Source organism: Pleurodeles waltl, chromosome 4_1 (genome assembly GCF_031143425.1).
Source record: "Pleurodeles waltl isolate 20211129_DDA chromosome 4_1, aPleWal1.hap1.20221129, whole genome shotgun sequence".
Taxonomy (NCBI): domain Eukaryota; kingdom Metazoa; phylum Chordata; class Amphibia; order Caudata; family Salamandridae; genus Pleurodeles; species Pleurodeles waltl.
In genome coordinates, this window is record NC_090442.1 from 733583007 (window position 1) to 733605264 (window position 22258).

The following is a 22258-nucleotide window of genomic DNA, read 5'->3' on the forward strand; positions in this document are numbered from 1 at the left end:
TTAGGATTAATCACTGGTACTCCCCATAAATTATTCGTGGAGGGGCTGGGGAAGAAGTCTTTAGACCTTTGCAGATCGTATCCGCCTTTAAATCCTGGGGCTGTGCATCACCCTGCACCCAGTGCATAGCCAGGAACTTAATATAAATTGAGTGCTCATTCGGCTGCACTCGCAGCTAGATGATGCTCTGTTCTATGTTAGACACCCAGAGACCTATATCCCCCATCTAATGCAGATTTTGATTATACACGGGAAGACTTGAGTCTTAAGGTGAATTAGGATTAATCACTGGTACTCCCCATAAATTATTCTTGAAGGGGCTGGGGAAGAAGTCTATAGACCTTTGCGGATCGTATCCGCCTTTAAATCCTGGGGCTGTGCATCACCCTGCACCCAGTGCATAGCCAGGGACTTAATATAAATTGAGTGCTCAGTCGGCTACACTCGCAGCTAGATGCACGGGACAAACTCCTTCTTTTGATAATGAGCTGGGGAGCCCTTCTTAAAATGATTGCTCTACCCCAGTGGCTATATTTCCTCCAGAACTGCCCCTATGCTCTCCCTGGGGGAAATCCTCACCACCCTACAAGCTATTATTATCAATTACATCTGGACTTATGGGAGATGTCACATATTAAATCCTTTGGCCAGTTGCAAGTCGAGTTTGTGGTCCGCAAGACTGAGTTTCTTTGATACAGCTAGGTCTGACATGCCCTGGAGATATCAGACGAATACCTCGGGAAGGTCTGGAATTCAACCCGTTAGAACCTAAGCTGCTGATGGAGTGACGGGGGAAGGGAACATCTCCTCTATAGGTGCATGGCGTCAACCTCCCCGTCAGAAGTTCAGCAGACGGGTTATCCCATCCGCCAAACTCATAATGAGGCCCTATCTGTGCTAGGATAGGATATTTGCAAGAACACGTGTTGTCTAGGTTTGTAAAGATTCAAGAATGAAATGGTACTGTTTATACAACCATTCCTAGAATTGAATGGTGAATAAGCATCGTGTCTGAGTCACCTTTTGTTAGAATATCAAGAAATGGATGTTACAGGATTTGTTTTGGTTCTTAATTTGATGAAAGCAGCCAAATTCAAGTTCAATTTTCATGATACTCGAAAGGAGGAAAATTATGTTTCTCAATGTTTGAACACAGTTTAAAAGGTTAAAATGTGACAGTTCACTTAAGAATGGTCTTTACCCTGATTCTGAACTCTTTATTATGAGCTATGGGCTCTGAAGCATAAGGGTGAACAATCATCTTTCTATGTCTATCATGGTTTTTTTAAGTGTGGATTAAAACTCAGGGTTTTGGGTTCTACTTTTATGCACCACAGCCAGAGGGCTATATACAGTTTCCTTTACTTCATTGGTTCAAGTCTCATCATGTTCATAGAAGTTGAACGACATCTGTTCACATTTCTTCTGTCACCCACAAGAGATGAGTCAGTGCTGTCTTTGTACTTAAAGTGTGAAGAACTTCACATAGGTCTAATTCTCCCCCATCCTTAATGGTTGTCTTGGCAGTGGCTAAGAATTAAATGATGATTTAGGTAGACTCACTCTTCATTGTCCTTCAGTGTCTTCCTTGATTTTACCAAGAGGGGAGGATAAGGAGGCCTCCAGACACCTCTCAGTTCATTATGCTTCCATTCTGTAACCTACTTGTTGTCTAGTGAATAAGCACCCTCTACTGCGGGCAGTGGGAGGGCATATATCCTCATCTCCATATTACAATTGTCTTTTGTCATCAAGGCCATTTTCGGTCCTTTTCCACGAATTGGCTATTGTGTATTTCTTGTTAAATATGTTTTACTTTGGACCTTTCTTCTCTCATCTGCTTATCATTGCAGCATTTGAAGCACTGAGCAAGAAGACTATTAAATGTTGGGGCTCCTATTCAACAGTGGCTTCAGGAGACCATGTTATGCATTTGTGCATTAAGGGGCACATGTACATACCATTTTTCCTGTCGCAAACGGCCCGATTCGCAGACTCGGACAGTTTGCGACAGGAAAAAAACATTTTGGTATGTACTGAGCCTATTTTGAGATTCGGTAATCTATTTACTGAATCGCAAAATAGGTTTGCGAGTCGCAATAAGGAAGGGGCGTTCCCTTCCTAATTGCGAGTCGCAGTGCGATGTAGGATTGTTTTGTGACCGTGAATGCGGTCACAAAACAATCGCAGTTAGCACCAGCTTCAAACTGGTGATAACCCTTCCCCTTTGTGAATGGCAGCGAACATATTTTTTCAGAGCAGGCCGTGGTCCCAGGGCCTGCTCTGATAAAATGATAAGAAAACTTTTCATTTTTGATTTTGAAATGCATCTTGTTTTCCTTTAAGGAAAACGGGCTGCATTTTAAAAACAAAAACTGGTCACCAGCAGGCCACCATCCCTGTGAGGGCGGCTATTCCCAATGGGGCTGCAAATTGCGACCTGCCTCATGAATATACATGAGGCAGGTCATTTGCGATCCCATTGGGAATCGCAAACAGTGTAAAGTACACTGTTGTACATCTGGTTTTTGCGAGTCGCAATACTGGATCTTTGTACATGTGGTCCTAAGTGTTTTAGAAAAAAATCGAAATTTCCACCAGAAGCAGTGCACCGTAGATGTCAATGTCTGACTTCAAGTTTTATTAAAGTTTTGTTAAAATTCTAAACCAGATTACACATCATATCCTAGTCTCCACCCTCTACTGCACCCTGCCACAACAGCACCCAAGCCTGTTTTTTGTGTAACCCATGTCTTCCATTCTCTGTTTCCAACTATCTCTCATGAAATGTTAATTTGCTTTTCAGGATCTGGAGAAACTCTTTGAAGTGTATGGAATTAAGGTAGGTACATCCCTTAAAATTCATGATAGTGTATTACTGGGGCCATGGCGCTCATCCTTTGACTGCTTTGCAGTATGTGATCTAATTGTCAGACAGATACAATCCATCACTCAGAACAAAGGTAAGAGATAAGTTGCAAGTTTGAGGCACACTTGGAATTATGAAGGTACAACATTGTCAATGAACAATTTCCAGACACAGGTACAAAAGTATTTATTTATTTATTTACTTATTAGCAGATTTAAATAGTGTAGCCTATAACCACAGGATGCCATAAAGGGCTCTGGAGAAAGAACAATATACATAACAAATGGAGTTAAAATTAACAAATGTTAAAATTTAAATTCACCATAACAGAAACAATACATGTGAAGCAAGGGAATACATGACAGATCTTAAACAGCAATGTATTAAAAACAACAACAAATGTTATCCTAAAGCAAGAACAAGCATTTCCTACAAACAATGAGTAAAAACCCAGTTTTACAGAATCTGTACTTTAGTCTGAATATGACAAAAGTTGCATCTAGAATTGATGGTCGAAAAGATGTTTCCACTTTAACCTTCCACAGGAGGTGTTAATCTGGATCTACAAAGAAATTTCAGATCTGGAGGAATCCTCTCGGAACGACTGAAAGAATGCTTTACTTTTTTTAAAATATTGGTCTTTCAAGGCATAACATCTTTGCCTTGCGTAGGGAGTAATGTCACCCAGAAATTGCCAGCCCTTGTGGTCTCTGCATTTAAGGCTCTGTGAATGACACAAGCCAGTCTTAATAGACTTCTAGATCAGTACCAGCTGTTGGAAAAATAATAACTTTTCTGGCAAACTGTAGTGGGAGTATAATATTTACAAAAATCATGGGCATGTACAGCTGAGGCAGATGTGTGGGAACTGAAGGGGCAACAGCAATCCAGAGTTATTTTGTCCCAGTTAGAGCAAATTAACGTGTTCATTTCCTTTTAAAGCATCAGAGAAACCATTAAAGGAACCCTTATGTAAGCAGGATGCTGCTTTCGAGTATATAACAAGCTCCAGCTGTGAAAAAGCAAACACTGTACAGTACTTACAGTGAAGTACTGATAAGTGTGATGAAAAGGTTTGATGGTTCAAGGTAAATGTGTCCTAAGGCCAGTAGTAAAATCCACCTAAAATAATACCTGCCTGGAGATTGGAGGGTTTTCCCTGCAGGGAAATACATCATGGTGACAAACATTTTACTTTACTAAAAACTGACATTGACGTTGTGTACACTTGTACAAAAAGTGCTTGAGGAACCTTTCTTCTCTACTCTGCCAGATGGCACTGCTGAAGGAGCTGACGGACCACTTGCTGCAGCACGGGGTGGAGGAGGTGCTGCAACAGCTGACCAGCTCCAAGAAGGACCGGACCTCAAAGAAGAAACTGGCACTGAAGCAGGACAATGATATTACCGTGAGTGTCTGGTGCCACAAGTGCACACACATCTTAACCAGGCTGAGCACCATCTTAGCAGGAGGCCACACTTGATTTGGGGTTGGGGAACACTGTGGTGACGTTTTATGATAACTCTACACATGGCCTAAGAGTATATCTGGGGTTCAAATAATGCTGGCATTGCATCTATGGCATTTCTACTCTGGTATTGTGTCTGGGTGCAATGTTTCTCTAACATTATGGGGGTCATTATGACCCCGGCGGTGAGTGTAAATACCACCATTTCAATCCACCCTACTCCAATCCAATCCACCTTACTCCAATCCAATCCATCCCACTCCAATCCAATCGACCCCATCCAGTCCACCCACCCCACTTCAATCAATCCCATTCCACTCCAATCTACCACTCTCCATTCCAATCCATTTTACTCCAATCCACCTCACTCTACCTGAATCCAATCCACCCCACCCCAGTTCAGTCAACCCCACTCCAATCCATCCCACTCCCCTCAATCCACTCCAATCCACAGCACTCTAGTCCAATCCACCCCACCCCACTCCACTCCAGTCCAGTCCCCCCACTCTAATTCAGTAAATCTAATCCACTCCACTCAAATCCAATAAACTCAATCCACCTCACTCCAATCCAGTCCAGTTCAATCTAATCTATCCTACTCCACCTCACCCCCCACCAGTTCACCCTACTCAATCCAATCCACCCCACCCCAGACCTATCACTCCAATTCAGTCCACTCACCCCAATCGAATCCAATCTTCCCCACCCCAATCCACCTCACCTCATTTCAATCCACCCCACTCCACTCAATCCACCCCACTGTACCCCAATCCAAACCACCTCACTCTACTTCAGTCCAATCCAGCCCACTACCTCAATTCACTCCAAGGGACTAAACCACATTTTACCCCACTCCACTTCACTCTACAACACTCCACTCTATGGCGCTGCACTCTACGACACTCTCTGCCACTGTACCACTGAACTCTACTCCTTGCTACTCAACTCTATGACACTCTAATCCCCTTACTCCACTCTATGACACTGTACTCCCAACAAATCTGCTCTACAACTCTATTCCCTCTACTTCACTCTATGACACTCCACACCACTAACTGTTAACCATGCTGGATAGCAGCCACACTGGTGTACAACATGGCAAAAACGCATTGCCAAGTCAATAACTCTTGCACAGATGAGACCAATTGGCTTTGTCAGTGCTTGTTTCCTGTTGAATTCACTGATATTGCCACAAGCGTAGCCTGTGGCAAACACAAATGTGTGCAGTCTCCCATAGCTTGCAAAAACACTATACAGCATGCCCTTTCAAGTTCAAAACTGTCCTGATTTGCAAATGTGGGCCACTTTTTCTGCTGTTTTGTTTGCTAATTGGGGCCACTCTTCATTTGGTGCCCAGGCCTATTTTCTGTCCCAGCTTGACCCTGTTTTAGTTCATTTTCTGTCATTAACAGACTAGCGAATGTAATTAATTATATTAACGTGAGTAAGGTTTGGCGTACTAATGTTAAATCAATGGCTTTTTAGAAAAATGTTTATATCGTGTAAATTTCATGTGTGGACAGGTACGTTTTTGAAGTTATTTTGTAATTTGGGTCAGATGTATATTGCATATGCACCTTTAGGACACACAGTCAAGTGTGTCTATGTCCACATTTATGCATTTATGTGGATATTGTACGTCGGACGGTGGATGCACACTATCCACAGTGGGATGCACTGAAATTGCCTACTGTCCTGAGTCTGGCTTTACGTGTGCTAAACCTGGATTGGGAAAGAGGGAGCATGCTGCACACAGAGAGTCAGTGGTGAATTTAGTGGTCAGTGCAGCGGCATTCCTGCCCAGTATGCAATGCACATGTGCCCTGTACCGCCAACAGTTTCACAATATGGAAATCTCCAATGTGAATCGTAACAGTGCATGAAACATTTTCACTCACGTCTTGGCTCAGCACCGCACAGTATTCATCTCTCACCTAGTCTTGTTGGTTGATTGGATGTTTCCTTCCCCTTCCACTCGAGTGTTTGCATGGAACTACATGAGGGCATGCATTACAAATGTAACTCTCTATGTCAATTCCTGCTGGCTCCCTCCTGTGTGTCTTGATCTAATTTGGTAAGGCTGCATGCAGCCCATACGTATTGCCATTACCAATGCTTGTAAAAGTTGCTCACCAGTCCTTAATCACAGCAGAACAATGTTGTTTGCAGCCAAGAGGACTAATACGGTGTAAGAAGCGGTTTAGACCAATCCAACTGTTTTGGATCTTATGCCACCTTTAGTAAGTATGTGGCCATTGTCTATCAGAAATTGTGTAGCAATCTGAATGTGTTTGTGTGTGTGAATGCGCCGACACTAACCTTCATTTAGAGGGACTGGGTATTCATACTGCAGTGGAAGTTATCGTCCAGGGATTCTGAAGTCTCCAGGTTGCATCTAACTGTAAGGCAAATGTATTTCTGGTCAAGTTGTGTTCCTAAGTAAGCGTGCCGTGGTCATGCCATAATGGACTTGTTGCTTGAGGACACTTCATCCATCTTGACTAATCGTAATAACCACAGTGAACAGTTGTACAATAGCACCAACTATTATAAAAAATGTAATGATCCCAAGAGTCGCACTAGAGTCTGCAATATAGTCCCAATAAACAATTTACAGCTGCTTCAGAAAATTGCTAATGAAATGGTCTTGTGTAGCCTTGGTGCATCCTTGCTTGACTCCACCGTGACTTATTTTGGTTGTATGACAGAACCCCTCATGCATATACCCACATGCCTTTACAATGCAGTCACTACCACGACTGCAACGTTACCACGCATTACTTTACCATACAACGACTTGCCTTAAGGAGCGCTGGATTTTGGAATAGTATAAATTACTAATCCAACTCCAGTCTCCGCAAACGTAGGAAAGGTGTTGACTTAAAAATCCAACACCAGGGCAACAATACCCCCTTAAGGCAAGTCGTTGAATTTACTTGAGTGGTAAAGTAATGCGTGGTAATGTCACAATCGCGGTAGTGACTACATTGCAAAGGTAGGTCTTTGTTCAGACTGTGGGGTAAAGGATGTTTCCCCTTCTTTTCAGCCCAAAACTGGAGTTGGTATTCACCTATCTCAATATTAGTGTTTGTCTTACAGGGTCCCTCATCATTGGCATCCTCTTTGGTTTGTCATTAACATCTGAAACTGCTGTGCAATCAGAATACTTCCTGGTCCTCATTATACCAATGTCTTACTTTCTTTGTTTAATACAAAACTAGATATACCTTGATGAAGAAGAGCAGGGGTATGAGTGTAGGGTCAACATGTACTTTAACTATATGTAAACCTGATGCTTTATTTTCTACAGGGAAATTTGAAGTATGAGGTGTCAAGCGTGCCCATCATGAGCTTGGAAGTAAAGGAAGAAGATGAGAGTTCAGAGACCGGGCAGATACTGACCAACACCATCACTTCAGCACATCTTCCTAAAGAGGTATGCTGTACAAGATGGATTTAAAGGCTCCATGTAGTGAAAGAAATATTCCTGCATTATCAGTTATCGCTAACAAAGAGGATTATAGAATGCCCCTTTTTTAATTACATTGGGTTGAAGTTATGCCAATTCCTGACACTATTGTGGCCCTGGTATAATAACTGGCAATCTCTTGTCTAATCATGGCACAATGACAGCCATTCTTGATCTATTGTCAGTATCCTATCAAGACCTGAGCTCAGATTGCGTTGCGAATTTCGGGATCCAGCTTTCCGTTTCATCCCATGGGTCCCTTTCCCCGTAGTTATCTCAAGGCTTGTGAAGAGGACCTGAGTGTAAGGGGAAAATAATGTGAGGGGGAGAGAAGAAAAACAGAAGCTTGATCCTGCAGGTTGGTTGCTGGAAACTCCAGACTGGAATGTGATGGAAAAGCGTCTTTGGGAAATATCCACTGGTCGCCAGCTTCTCGACCTCGGGAGAGTAGGTGCAATCAATGGGGAAAGCACTAAAGCAATTCACGTATTTATATATCATCAAGGGGTTTAAATAATGTCTTACCCAGTGCAGAGTGCAAGCAGACTGCAACTAGGTCTCAAACATACCTGGATTCTCAACCATGAATTGACATGGGAGGGAATTACACTCCAACACTGGCAAGGGTGAAGCCTAGGAGAAGGGACTCACAACTGACAGACGAAGGGTAAAAACGAAGTCGCTGGAAGGTATGAGGAGGAACGGAGGGAACCGAGAAAGAGAAAAACAGCAATGGTGCTGGGGCGAACAGGACGAATAGCCAGAGTGTGACCTGAAGCTCATATACATAAATACCAGTCAGTGAAAATCAGTCAGTGTTACTACCATGAGAAAAACATTACTTATCGTCTCATACAATGCAATTGTGTGGGGAAACGTCCTAAATAATGTGTTGCAAACAACACAGATGTTTTCTGCGCAAGCGGAACAACGCTTGCGGGAAACAACGCATGCCTTTTTTTCTGCCATAATCACGCATGTGCCAATCTAGGCATATGCGTGGTTAAGGCAGAGAAAAAGACAGAGAGCTCGGGAGAGGATGCAGTGAGGTAAGTGAGGCTGGGACAGGGTTGGGGGTATTTTTTAGGGGTGGGTTGGATTAAGGAGAGTTGGGGTAGTTTAGTTATTAGGGGTGGGGGGATTTTTTAGGGCTTAGGGCGGGTGGAGGTTTTGGGGCAGTTTAGCTTTTAGGGGCAGGGTATGGGGTTGGGGTAGTTTTTTTATAGGGCTTAGAGTAGGTGGGGGTCGGGGTAGTTTAGTTATTAGGGCTGGGGGAAGGTTTTAGGGCTCAGGGCGGGTGGGGGTGCCTGGGTCATTTACTTTTTAGGGGTGAGGGAAGTTTTGGGCCTCAGGGCGGTTGGGGGCAGTTGTATGACAGAACCACGCATGCCATTTCCACATATGCCTTTACTAAGCATGCTTTTACAAAGAAATTCATTGTAAAGGCATGTGTGGTAAATGCATGAGTGGAAAAGACACAGTTGTGGTTCTGACGTCGTTGCTAAGGCATGCATTGTTCTGGTATGCGTGGTTCTGTCATACAACCAATTGTGTGTAATGATGTGGCAAAGGACAACAGCTATGCAAACAGAAATGAGCATTTGCAATGTGATTTTCTTTTTACATATGAATTTGACCTCTTATATTCTGATTCTGGTTAAGTTTTTATGTTTATAACTATTACACAACACAAACTAGGATGATATCAACCATGTATGCAAATTTGAAGAAAGTAATATGCTTTTGTTGCTATTGTTGAGGGTGGGTGTGCGGCAACATGACACACTTGAGGCTTCACCGCGCATGAGTCCTCAGCATATCTTACTGTGTTTTTCTTTGTTTCTGCCTGCATACCTCTCACATATATCTGATGTATTTTTTATAAAGGATTTGAAGGATACCAGAAACGATTATAAGAAGAAGAAAAACTTGCCTGAAAATACCAGTGATCCTAAAGCACTCATTGTCAAAGATTTAACAGTGGACATCAGTCAAGACTTGTTCCATGGACAAACAACAATTGCTCCTGAGCACTTAATTATACCCACAAACCATCCCATCCAAGAAGAGACCTTAACAACCTTAGATAAAAGGACTGCTGCAATCATGCAGAGCTCTATAGAGAGTGGTCTTGTTTTAGAAGAACAACTAGTAACTCTGGTGGAGAAGGTAAATGTTGAAATGGTTTAAAGGAATTTGACATTTGAAAATGGTTGGAATTTGTATGAACAATCCTTCTGGCATATTTCTTCTCCTGGTTACATAGCCTTATTGCTCACCAAAGCATTGTGTGCCACAATCCTTCGTGGAATCCTCTCTGCTCCCTTACCATTCCAATTATTTCTGCTGTGCCTACTCAAAAATCCTTTGCATGACACATTACATCAAATGAAGTGTTTGGGTATGACTTATATGTGTGCACTCTCTCATGCTGAGTTCACATAGTTTGGTAAGCTTGGTAAGCTGTCACAGTTGCAGGCTCCCTTGAGCACTTCTGAGAAACATTGGTGAATTCAGATTTATAACTATGGAAAGGCATTCATTTATGATTAAATATATATAGTTTACATATACACATGAGACAATATATCACAGTAGTTTCAATCCATTCGAAAAATATTTCTGCACAGCGAACATCCAACCCTTTCATGATTACAAATGTTGGAGCTATTCCTTTCTCACTTTCGCCCTGGAAAGAAATGTTCTCATTCCCAGGAAAGGAGAAAGAGCCTTATTTAGAGTTAGGTGCTTATGGAGCATCGGCCAAAATTGTCAGATGCCACGTCGGCCCAAGCCTTGGTTCCCCTGCCTGACTTAGATGTAGGAGACCCGATGCGAGAAATTCCCTCTCTCATCTACCCGTAAAATGCATCATGGAGCCAAGTTGTGAACAGCTCTTTAATAGAGGGCAGAGTATTTGAGAGCTTGACACAGACATGGGTGACAACATTATTAAAGAAGCCCTCTTTGAACCCAGTGAAGCTAGCCAGTTACAGGCCAGTTGTAGGGATGCTTTCTCATCAAGATCCTGGTAATGGTAATACAATGTGCATTACATCTTGAAGTCCATGGCCTGCTGGAGGAGCTTAAATCTGGGTGTAGACAGCATTGGAGCTCTGAGATGGTTCTGTTTTGTGTCGGTGAGCATCTTCAGACTTTTGATGAGTGGCCAGGGCAGTGTTAGTGTTTCTTGACCTCGTGGTCACTTTCAACAGCATTAATAATGGTAATTCACAATCATTTGGATGACATAGGTAAATTTACTTATGTGGTTTGAGTCTCTCCTGTCAAGCAGAGTATTCCATGTAGTTAAGGACAGGCCTTGTGCTCAGGGTGCATTATCATGCAGTGGAATCCCACAGGCTTGCCACATCCCCTCTGCTTCTTAGTGTATTCATCAATTACTTGCATGATTTGCTGGTAGCAGGATAGCTAATTTACCATTAATACAAACAAGACTGATCTGTTGCTCCTTAGCTCTAGCAAAACTGAACAAAGTTGGTCAATACTCACAAAACTTGGAATCTGGACCTTAACTTGAGAGCTAATGTTCAATTGTTACCTGTACATGGAGGGCCATGATCACCTTCTTATCAAGGCCTTTCCTTAAAGTCTTTCTGATAGAAGGAGATAGGCCTTCATAGCTTGAGGTATATTAGTTTCCTGTATGGATTATTTGCCAAATATTTTTGTTGCCCTCCCTTAAAAGATATTAGCACGCTCACTGTTAGACCTGACATCCTTAGTGTAGTATTCCACCCAAACCTTACATCTTCACCCCTCCTGTTTACTGAATTTATTTTTGTTAGATTTAGGACTCTGTGCACTTTACCACTGCTAACCAGTGCTAGACTGCTTGTGCTATGCCCTTCAAGCATGGCAAAATTGGCATACACCTAATTGCAGATTTAATTTACTCATTAGTCCTAAGTAAATAGTACTACATGTACGCAGGGCCTGCTTATGTAATGCTACTAGTGGGCCTGCATCACTCATGGTGTCACCCATTAAAGTAGTGCTTTAAAAACCTGTCTCAGGTCTGACACTGCCGCCTGTGTTCAGTTTTATACTGCCATTTCAACCTGGCCAAATAATCATTTTGCCAGGCCTACACCTCCCTTTTTAATTCTTATAAGCCACTCTTAAGATAGGCCCTAAATTCTCATAGGGCAGGGAGCATTGTATTTAAATGAAGAACATGTGCACTCAGGTTTTACATACCCTGACAGTGAAAAACTCCTAGGCCCTGATTTATACTTTTTGGTGCAACCTGCGTTAGCGCAGGTTTGCGTCAAAGAGTATAGCGCCGGCTAGCGCCATTCCTGGACGCCAGCCGTGCGTCATATTTAAGCTATGACGCTAGCCGGCGCTAAGGCCAGGTTAGTGTCAAAAAATTTGACGCTAACCGGGTAGGGGAGCGTAGGGAAAACTGGAGGTTGTGCTGGAAAGAATGGCGCTAGTCAGGTTAGAGTAAAAAAAATGACTCTAACCTGACTAGTGTCATTTTTTTGATGCACAACCCCATGGACATGACTCCTGTCTTAGTAAAGACAAAAGTCATGCCCCCCAGCCCATTGGACATGCCCAGGGGACTTATGTCCCCTGGGCATGGCCATTGGGCAAAGTGCCATGTAGAGGGGCCCAAGTTAGGCCCTCTTATGGCACTTTAGAAAAAAATTAAAAATCCTTATCTGGACTTACCTGGGATGGGTCCCCCCATCCTTAGGTGTCCTCCAGGTGTGGGTGCGGGTGGGTGGGGGGTGTCCCTGGGGGCAGGGAAGGTCACCTGTGGGCTGCTTCCATGGTCTCTGACCATGGAAATGAGCCCAAAGGTCCCCTAACGCCTGCCCTGACTGACCCAGGCGTTAAATAATGACTCTAAGCAGGCTTCACGCCCTTATCTAAGGCCTCCTCCTCCCATACGTGATTTTTTGCACTGGAGGATAAATAAGGCGCTAGGGCCTTTGAGTCATTTTTTTGCCCGGGAACGCCTACCTTGCATCTCATTGACGCAAGGTAGGTTTTCACTGTAAAAAAATGACACTAACTCCATAACTTTGGCGCTAGACGGGTCTAGCGCCAAAGTATAAATATGGAGTTAGGTTTGCATCGAATTAGCGTTAAAAACAAATTATGCTAATTTTTTAACAGAGTATAAATATGGGCCTTAGTGTCGGTTTTCACTGTTGTAAGGCCTATCCGCTATTGACTGGGTAAACATATTGCATTTAATAAGGATTAACTTTAGATTGGGATAAAATAGAGATATGCTGTTTAGAAATGCATTGTAATTTAAAATACTCTTTAATGGTGAAACCAGAGTTTTGCATTACAGTTTTGAAAATTGGCACTTTTAGAAAGTTGTAATTTTCATGTCCCAACCATGTCTTGCAGCAAGTGACCTGGGTCACATGACTGTGAATGGCTCTGCTGTTGGGGTTTGTGTATTGCTTCCAGACAGTAACACAAAGGGGACTTCAGTGTGGACAGGATGGGCCATCTTTACAGAATGGCTGGAGTGGAGGTATGGACACCCTCACTTACACTTCAAAAGGCTTTGGCCATGGCACACTCAAAGAAACCTGAGACCAGGCTTGCCCTGCCTTCTGTCACTCCAGACAGATAGTGCCTTGACCTGGGAAAGAGAAAGAACTTTCCAGACCTTATAGTGAGGGTATGACAGGGAGTCTCCTACACAAAGGCTGGCACCAGGTGTACATACTGGACATCCTGATCCACTCATCGGAATAGTCCTGGACCTCCAGAAGATCCTTTCGAAGATTAAGAAGCAGGGCTGCCCTGCTGCTTGAAGGACTGCTTTGCTGTCCGAAGAAGGAAGGCTATACATGCTTGTCCTGTTCTCAGGCAACCCAAAGTGACACCAAGGATTAGTTGTCTGACCTCCTGTGTGAGCTACAGAGAACACAAGCTTCAGAGGCTTCCCTGCAGCTGCCCAGCTGACCTGCCATGACTGGACTTGCCTGGAGCAGCAACTGGACCTATCTGAGCCCTGCTGCTGGCCTCTACTGGAGTGAGACCTGATCTGCAAGAGGGGCCTCCCAGGTCCTGGACCCTAAGCTAGTGCTCAAAGAGAGCTCCTCCTAAAGGAAAGGTGAAAAATCTGAAGTTTCAGCTTCGTGCCAATGCAAATGGTCCCATTCATGCCAAAGCTGTGCCACCCACAACACCCACCAACACAAAGCTCCGGTGAGGCCTACAACCAGCAATGTGAGATGTGCACTTTGTGCTACAGTCACAACAGTCAGTGATGACCGTCAATGTGAAGCTCCAATGATGACTAGATCTTTGTGCTTCAACCGTGACTGTCCTGCTATGCTCAACCTGCTCTTCTGGCTGAAAGCCTCCTCCTCGCAGTCTCCTCCAATGCCAGCAGAACACTTCACACTGGACTTTAGAAAGTAACTTTCAGTGAGACTAACCTAGTCCCTTTATCCGACCTGTACTCGATTGTGGTTGGCCTAACCTTTCCCTTGGTCTAGCACGACCAGATGATTGCAAGTGCTGCTTTGTGCTTTTAGGCACTATTTTTACTTAAAACTTTAAAACTGATTATCACTGGTTCCACTGATTGGATTTTTATTGTTCTGGTATTTTATTTAATACAATTCCATCTTTTTTTCTTCGGTGGTGTGGTATTTTTCTTGGGCCATCTTTTCACTTTACTACTGTTAGTATGCCACAAAAATTATTTGCACATTGCCTCTAACTTTTGCCTGACTTCTTTTGTGCCAAGCAACAAGAGGGTTAAGCACAAGTTAATTTAGTGACTATTTTGTGGTTCACACTGACAGGGATTGTGTGTTGTTGCCTGAGTGGGGATTCCACCCATCTTAGCCAATAACCAAATTCTGTATACTTGCATTATGGCAGGTTTGACTTACTATGAGCACATCAGCCAGTCAATTCACAGATAAGACACAGAAAGGTGGCTGGAAGATACGGCTCACACACTCTAAGTCGACACAAGTGCACAATATACAAATGATGTGGTCCACTTTTAGGTGGGTGTTCGATAGGAAGAAAAGCCACCACTACTTCTTCTGTGGGACCAAGTCCAAAGCAAATGAAATATTTCAAGCACTCTTGAATTAAACCACAGTACTGTTTGTGGGAAATCCTCCATCAAAAGATCTTTATTTACATACAGCGTCTTAAAGTTCTTTGTCTTTATTTCCATACAGCACCTCAGAAGTCTTTTGCCTGATAACACATGTTTCGTCTATGCTGTCAGTACACAAGCAGATGTCATCAGGGCTACAATATAAGATATGCCCAACTTAAATTCCAAACCTCAAACAAGTCAGAACTAAACCATTAATTCTGGAGTGCTTGACATGTTTAGCAAACAATTCAGAGGTGTCACTGGCTCCCCATAACAATTTGGATGATGTTTCAATCCTTGGTGATGATGTCCATCAATGTGGGTGGGAACACTGGAAATCTATGGTGAAACACTCTTTCCCAGGGCACATTTCATGGGTAAGAGATGTGGGAGACCTCATGGTTAAATGTTAACTGTTGGAGGAAAAATTGTACAAATGAACTCCCACTAGAGTTATAAATGGTAAACAGTCTAGATAGATATAGCAAGGGAGTAAAAAGTTACCTTTTCTAGCCCTGAAGCAATATGTGGCATTTATATTCGCTGCTGGCACCTGGACATCTCAGGGGCCTTATTTTACTTGACATCCATTTTTCGTGGAGCCCCTCCAACATCACTCTTGTCAGCTTTTTTCCTGCCTGAGACAGCAGGCACATTATGGTGGGCCTGGACCTTCTCATAGTTCACTACACCCTTGAATAAAACTCCCAGCACATCAAGGATGTTACCTTTTTTGGTGCGTCTATAAAAAACAAAAAAAATCATTGCTGACCAGTGCTCCTGATTTTCAAGGTATGGCAAGGCAGAAGTAAATATTTTCTTTGGCAAAAGTCCTTTAGCAATGTTGGTGAAAGCACAGTATGCAAAACTTCTCCACTGCACTGGTGGGGAATGCTAGGCTGGGTGTGCTGGACGCTAGTGGACTGTGGAGTCAGTGCCTGTGCTGACGCACCCAGTATGTGGTTGGACCACTGGCCTTAAGTGAGGACTTAAATCTACAACCTTTTCCAAGGTGGCATTGGGCTCTGGAAAAATGTGTCAATAAACATAAGTAGTACATTTTTGGATGCTGCAGACTTCTTCAGTAATTCCCACTGACACTGAAAGGCACATTCCCTGGGAGACAATATGCCATCTACAAGGGAGTAAGGGCCTGATGTATTATGCCTTTTTGCAGCTGCAAGGCCCGCAATTCACAAAATAGAAGGGTTGTCAGCTACAAAAAACAGGACAAAAATGCAATTCTTTCTCAGTAATAATGTGCACTTTGGGAACCATAGCAAACCCCAAAGGAAATTGGGCATGTAATGTGCGTTACCGTCTCCTTTGTTATTTGCTGTTGAACGCAAACAGCTTTGAGGTCACAGTTGCAGCCGAAAACCGTTGATTAGATACTGTCTCCCTAAACAACATGGTATCCATTTCAAATTGTAAGTTAACCCTGTTGGACATGTTCCATCTAGTGAATGTGGCCTCTTTTATTGGGGTGGGTAGGTAGCAATCTAGTGGGTCCCTACCTGCTACAATTCACTGAATGCTAGCATTTACTTAAAGGGCACACTGTGAATACAAGAGCAGGGATGGAGATCTGTTATCCCATGCACATCTCCATCCCAGAATTCACAGCCATTTTTCGGGACTTACACAATAATTCTTTCCGCAAGCACATTAATGAGCAATAGGTTCTGTGATTCCCTGTTTATGGTGGTGTTGCTCTATGACTAATTCATGAATCAGTCGCTGAGTAAGTCTCCAGCTGAGTCACAAACGTTTCAGTGTGCACAAAACACAGGCTTGTTTGCCACCTGACCTTCATACATCTGACCATATTTTTTTATTGAGATTTTAATTCACATTTTGTGAATCAGAAACCTGGATTTACACTCATTAGCAGCTCATTTACATATATAAGTTAAATGCACATGTACAATTGTCTTTGTAAACTTGGCTGCTTCATTTTAGAGTCACAACAACGAACAGCTAATATGGCAGTGACATATATTAACAGTTCAATATATTTTTTCTGTGTAATATATTTGTATAGAAACAAGTTTCACCAAGTTGTACAGTTACGCAAAGTACTGCTGATGGTTAGAGGGTAGTTGCAGCAGTCACTGGAAATACATTTTATTGAATACACACAGCATATAAATATTAACAGATATAACCTAAAGAATCCAAACTGCTGTCAAATTCTATTTTATAGTGCATTTCATTGTAATCTACCTTAGTGCTGGTCAACAAGACTATGTAAAGAGTCCTATAAACTTTCAGTTTGTGCTAATTTATTTGTGATAATCTTTTCGTAGTTAAATAATTTTAAAATATCACTTGGTTTTAAAAATTAAATATTTTAAGTATGATTTAGATATCACACTATGATTTAGATATCACACTAGCACCAAACTGGTGCATTATAATATGCACATGCCAATGTGAAACAAACACGCAGAAGAGTAACATATTTGCTATCTACAAAATAGAATTCTAATTTTACTCCAGCTCTAATGGTGACAAACAGACATAGATGTACTCTATCTCAGCCTAGGCATACATCAAGCACCATACATGGCCAACCACTTTGTGTTGCAACACACTCACTCCCATTGAAAACACAGGAGACAGGCTATAATACTAACGCTCTATTAGAAATAATGTAAAATAAATTAAGTTAATGATATATATATATATATATATATATATATATATATATATATATATATATATATATATATATATATATATATATATATATATATATTTCAAAAGTACTTCTGATACCATACAGAGAGTTCCCGGACACCAAATGGAAGTCCAAAATGTTTATTCACCTATGCTTCCTCCCCGTTTCAGCCGTAACCTTGCTCACGTACATATATATTTATTATGTATTTATTTATGTGTGTGTATATATATATATATATATATATATATATATATATATATATATATATATATATATATATATATATATATCATTAACTTAATGTATTTATATATACATATATAGCAAGTTAAACATGGAAGTATAATTAACACTAAATCATACTATTTTTTAATTTAATGGTACACTTACATTTATCAGAAAATTAAATTACATTTTGAACGTAAATTAAAAAGTCTGAACATTCTTAAAAAATAATTTAAAAGATAAACATATAACCAAGCTTGTTGCAAATTAAATAAAAAATGTTAATGAGGGCAGTGAGATTAAGTGGTTTCAGTTTTAAAGTATGTTTCAAAAGAACTAATTTATTTTACAGTTTAATTGAAAGTTATTCTAGGAAATAGCGTGTTTGTATTGTTTTCTTGAAGTAGTCCTCGGTTACTATTAGTTGTTATCAATTATACTACATTTTATTTTACTTTAAATTAATTGTACTGATTTTTTAAGAAATGAAAACATTTTAGTATATTTCCCCACGTTTACCTACATGGAAATGCTTACCCAGTGGCAGAGATTTTCACAATCATTTGGAAAGTTACTAACAGTAACTCAGAAATTCAATCTTACCTTTCTATCTGGGTGTAACTCTCCTCTTTGAAATGGTGCATAGGAAAAAAATGGAGCTGTACAAATAGGTGTGGGAGTAGATCTACCTTTGAGTAGATCTACTCATGCAAATTTACCTCTGTAAATCGGGTCCACTGTATGTAAATTTACCAAATGTGAAAATTCAGAATATCTGACCTGAAGCTAGACCTTCTGGACACCTTCTGTTGGGCACCCATGTAATAAAGCAGTATCCGTTAGCAGGAAAAGCAGAAGGATGTGTCATGGGTAATGTTAAAAAGCTAAGATTTCTTCCACATACACTAAAGACATCACTTTTTTTTGCATCCTCAAGGCTTCTAGTGAACAGTGTTTGGCAGAGTTTGACATAGATCGTATATTCAATTCTTTTCCTTTTTATGAGGACTTGGTAAAGAAAGACCAGAGGAAAAAGAAGAAGATTCGTCCAGGTAGCAGCAATCCCAGTGGAAGTGAGATCTTCGCAACTGAAGAGGGAAATAAGAACACAAGTCTGTTTCTGGAAGAGGAACTCCAGGAGAATGTGACTGAAAAAGCGTTCACAGTCTTTACACCAACCAGCGAAGAATATTTGGCACCATTCAGTGAAGAGGTCACTTTTACCATTAACCAGAGCTCTGTAGACCCAGATCAACTGCAGCAAGAACATGCTACAACTGTGGCAGACAAGGTAACCCTGGGGCACAGTCTATCAACTGAAAGTATTACCACTTTCACAGTTAAAATTTCATGCAAATCTCAAATTCACAACTTTCTGTTTTTTGTTGAATTTAGCACAAAAAATAAAACCTGCATCTAAACATGTTGCCTAGAAAATTGAGCACCAGAGGTGTTGTCAACTCTTTGAGGGCAGCCTAACAGCATTCATATGCACCCATTATCCACTTTCTGAAAATAGTTTAATTACAAATCTGGTATTTACCAATCTGTACTTTATCTTGGATGAGGAGAAGGTAAAGATAATTCTCTTATTTTTGGCCTTTCTTGAAATAATTTTCTACTGTGAAACAGATTTCTCCATATGCTGATATTAATAATAGAAACATTTTGAATTATAGCCCGAGACCATGAAATAATAGGTGATAAATGGAAAGAGGGTTATTACTCAGCAGCTCACAAATAGATGTATTTTTGTTCCGTTAAGCATATGCACAAGTAATGCCAGGTTTAAGATGCAGCATCATAAAACAATGTAGTCATTTTTTCATAATCAAATGCAGCTATTCCAGTGGAAAGTCAGATCCACCTCAATTTATCATTCATGTCTCTAATTCGAAATATATTTAATTAATCTGCCTGTATCAAGGAACAAATGTATCAGGGCCAATTAATGCAGTTTCAGAAACTGCTGCTATCAAATAATATTATGCATATTATTTTGTTTGCTTTTGACAATCCTGAGACAAATGAGAAAAACTGATGATTCATTTTCATTGCAATGATCACAGGTAGATTAATTGTGTTTAACAACTTCCATTAACTGTAGCTAGATCCAAAACTTAGCGCATTACATTTCTTGCTACTCGTTTTTATAAAGAAAAAATAGTTTCAGGAAAGGTAGCACGAGATTAGGAGTAGGCAAAGTTGAGTCATTTTGTTTTCTCAGTAGGTGTAATTCCTGTGAGTGCTATGGGTGTTACGCATGCTACACAAAGGTAGGTGTACTCATGATAATTAAGACTCTTCTGTTGCTTCGATTGTGCAATCGCCGTCTTTCACCATCTCTTCCCAAGCATGAATTGTCTGACCTACCTTTGACTCATGGTGGTTCCCTTTCCAGGTAATGCAAATCATATGGTGGTGAATGTTCATAGCGAGTGCCTGTGGCACACATCTGCTTCCATGGATCCTGGAAGACAGTAGGACAGTAGTTCCTCACGTGGGTATGGGCATTCACAAAATGTTTTCATGGGGGGGGGGCATAATTTTGACGTCATCCATCTTCTGACTCTTTTTGCCAATGTCAAAAAGGCCAGGGGCATAATCATTATGGCGTCCGTAGTGTTACGCTGCACTGTGAGCCTGCACACCGGGCTGTACCTAAATACAGTGGGATGGGGTAAGGGTGGGGGGCTTCAAGCGCCCCCCTTTCAAGCCCCACCCCCCATGGATGCCCATGAACCTGGGGTCCGTGGCCCTCCAGGGGTCCATGACACAATTCCAGGAGGCAGGAAGGCACTTCTCCAGCTGGGGCTCTGACAGAAAAGTGTGTGTTTTTATATTTATTACTTCCTTTGCTTCCTTTGTGTAGCAGTTTTAAAAAGACTAAAAAGTTCCTTGTACACCCAGCATCGTTCGGACAAAAATAAAAGCGTCAAGATAACTCTGGTGATTAATGTACCTGCTAGAGATGGGAGTTTTGACTCATCTAAGGTAGCGCAGATGATTAATATGCCTACTGCAAAGAAAGTGTATCATGCAAAAACAGTATTTCATGTGCATAGCACAGTGGGTTACTGCTTTTGTTACAGAGATTCATCTGTTACTGAGCAGTTCATAAGTTACAAGTGTAATCTAGCACAATGAGATGTAAACTGTAATCAAAGAGCTGCATGCAAACTGCATCCCACAAATTAGAAAGTTGTGTTTTTTCCCAGTCTTTCATTTCCTTATGCTGCTAAAAAAGGTTTGCTTGAGTAGAAATACAATCTTATTATTAAAGTCAACACTAACCACTATTTTATGGTCTGAATCCTGAGTTTGTGCTTCTCCAGACCAAGCACTGAGTGTGGATGACACATCCTACACCTTGTAGTCCCCTGTAAAGTGCTCCAACACCATACACTGGTATGAGAGGTGCTATAAAACAAATGAATTACATGTGACAGAGAGGCTATGGAGAAATGAGAGGACCTTATGGTTTTACTTCTTTTCCCCACCACATATTAATGTGAAAAAACGTTCTCAGATCTCATGTACCTGAAAAATAAAAACAGAAATCTCTTGGGAAATATAGTATTTGATGCCCAGATGCAGAGTCAAACCTTCCCATTAATATTTTTCAAATTTTGCTTATTTTTTCAAAATAAAATAATTATGGCCCTCATTACAACTTCGGCCGTCTTTGCAAAAGACTGCCGAAGCTGCGTGTGCCACTATACCGCCAGTGCTGGCGGTATATCTGGCTCCCTATTCTGACTTTTCCGCTGTGCCAGCAGACTGTAACAGTGTTTCCGTCTGCTGGCCCAGCATAAAAGTCACATCAACATTGCAGCCAGCTCGTAATAGTGCCGGCGGCAATGTTGATGTGCAGCGGGTGCTACTGCACCCATCGCGCATTTCCGGGCAGTGAAATGCGCGGTGTGGCTGTGCCTGGGGTCCCCTGCACTGCCCATACCAAGTGCATGGGCAGTGCAGGGGCCTCCAGGGGCACCCTGAGTCCCCCTTACCAACAGCCTCTCCATGGAAGTGTTTACCACCGTGGACAGGCTGGCGGTTGGGGATTATGACCGCCAGACAGAAGCCTGTCGGTATGTTGGAGGGGCCGGCGGTATGGCCGTGGCTAATGCGCCACTGTCATAATAGCTGGCGGAACACTTTCAGCCTGTTGGCGGTGTTACCACCAGCTTACCGCCTGTCTCCAGGGTCGTAATGAGGCCCTATATCGTTAGTAATTTGAATATTTGATCAGTGTGTACTTGTTTGTGTTTTTATGTGAATTACTATTTAATGTTTTAATGTTTTGAAATGTAAATTGTAAAAATTGCTTGGGGGTCCCCGGCTTCCAGTAATGAGTCAGTGGGGGTCCTCAGGAGTCAAAAGTTTGGGAACCACTGCTGTAAGACATTTCTGCCCTA

General features: G+C 41.7%; 1 protein-coding gene across 1 annotated transcript in view; it reads left to right on the forward strand.

Moving 5' to 3' along the window:
* Positions 1-22258, forward strand: part of LOC138288093 (collagen alpha-1(VII) chain-like) — a 963348-nt gene that overhangs the window by 555989 nt on the left and 385101 nt on the right. The window contains exons 63-67 of the mRNA XM_069229319.1: positions 2807-2842; positions 4143-4277; positions 7648-7773; positions 9694-9975; positions 18847-19131. Coding sequence (XP_069085420.1) covers positions 2807-2842; positions 4143-4277; positions 7648-7773; positions 9694-9975; positions 18847-19131 — 864 coding nt within the window. The remainder of the gene's footprint in view (positions 1-2806; positions 2843-4142; positions 4278-7647; positions 7774-9693; positions 9976-18846; positions 19132-22258) is intronic.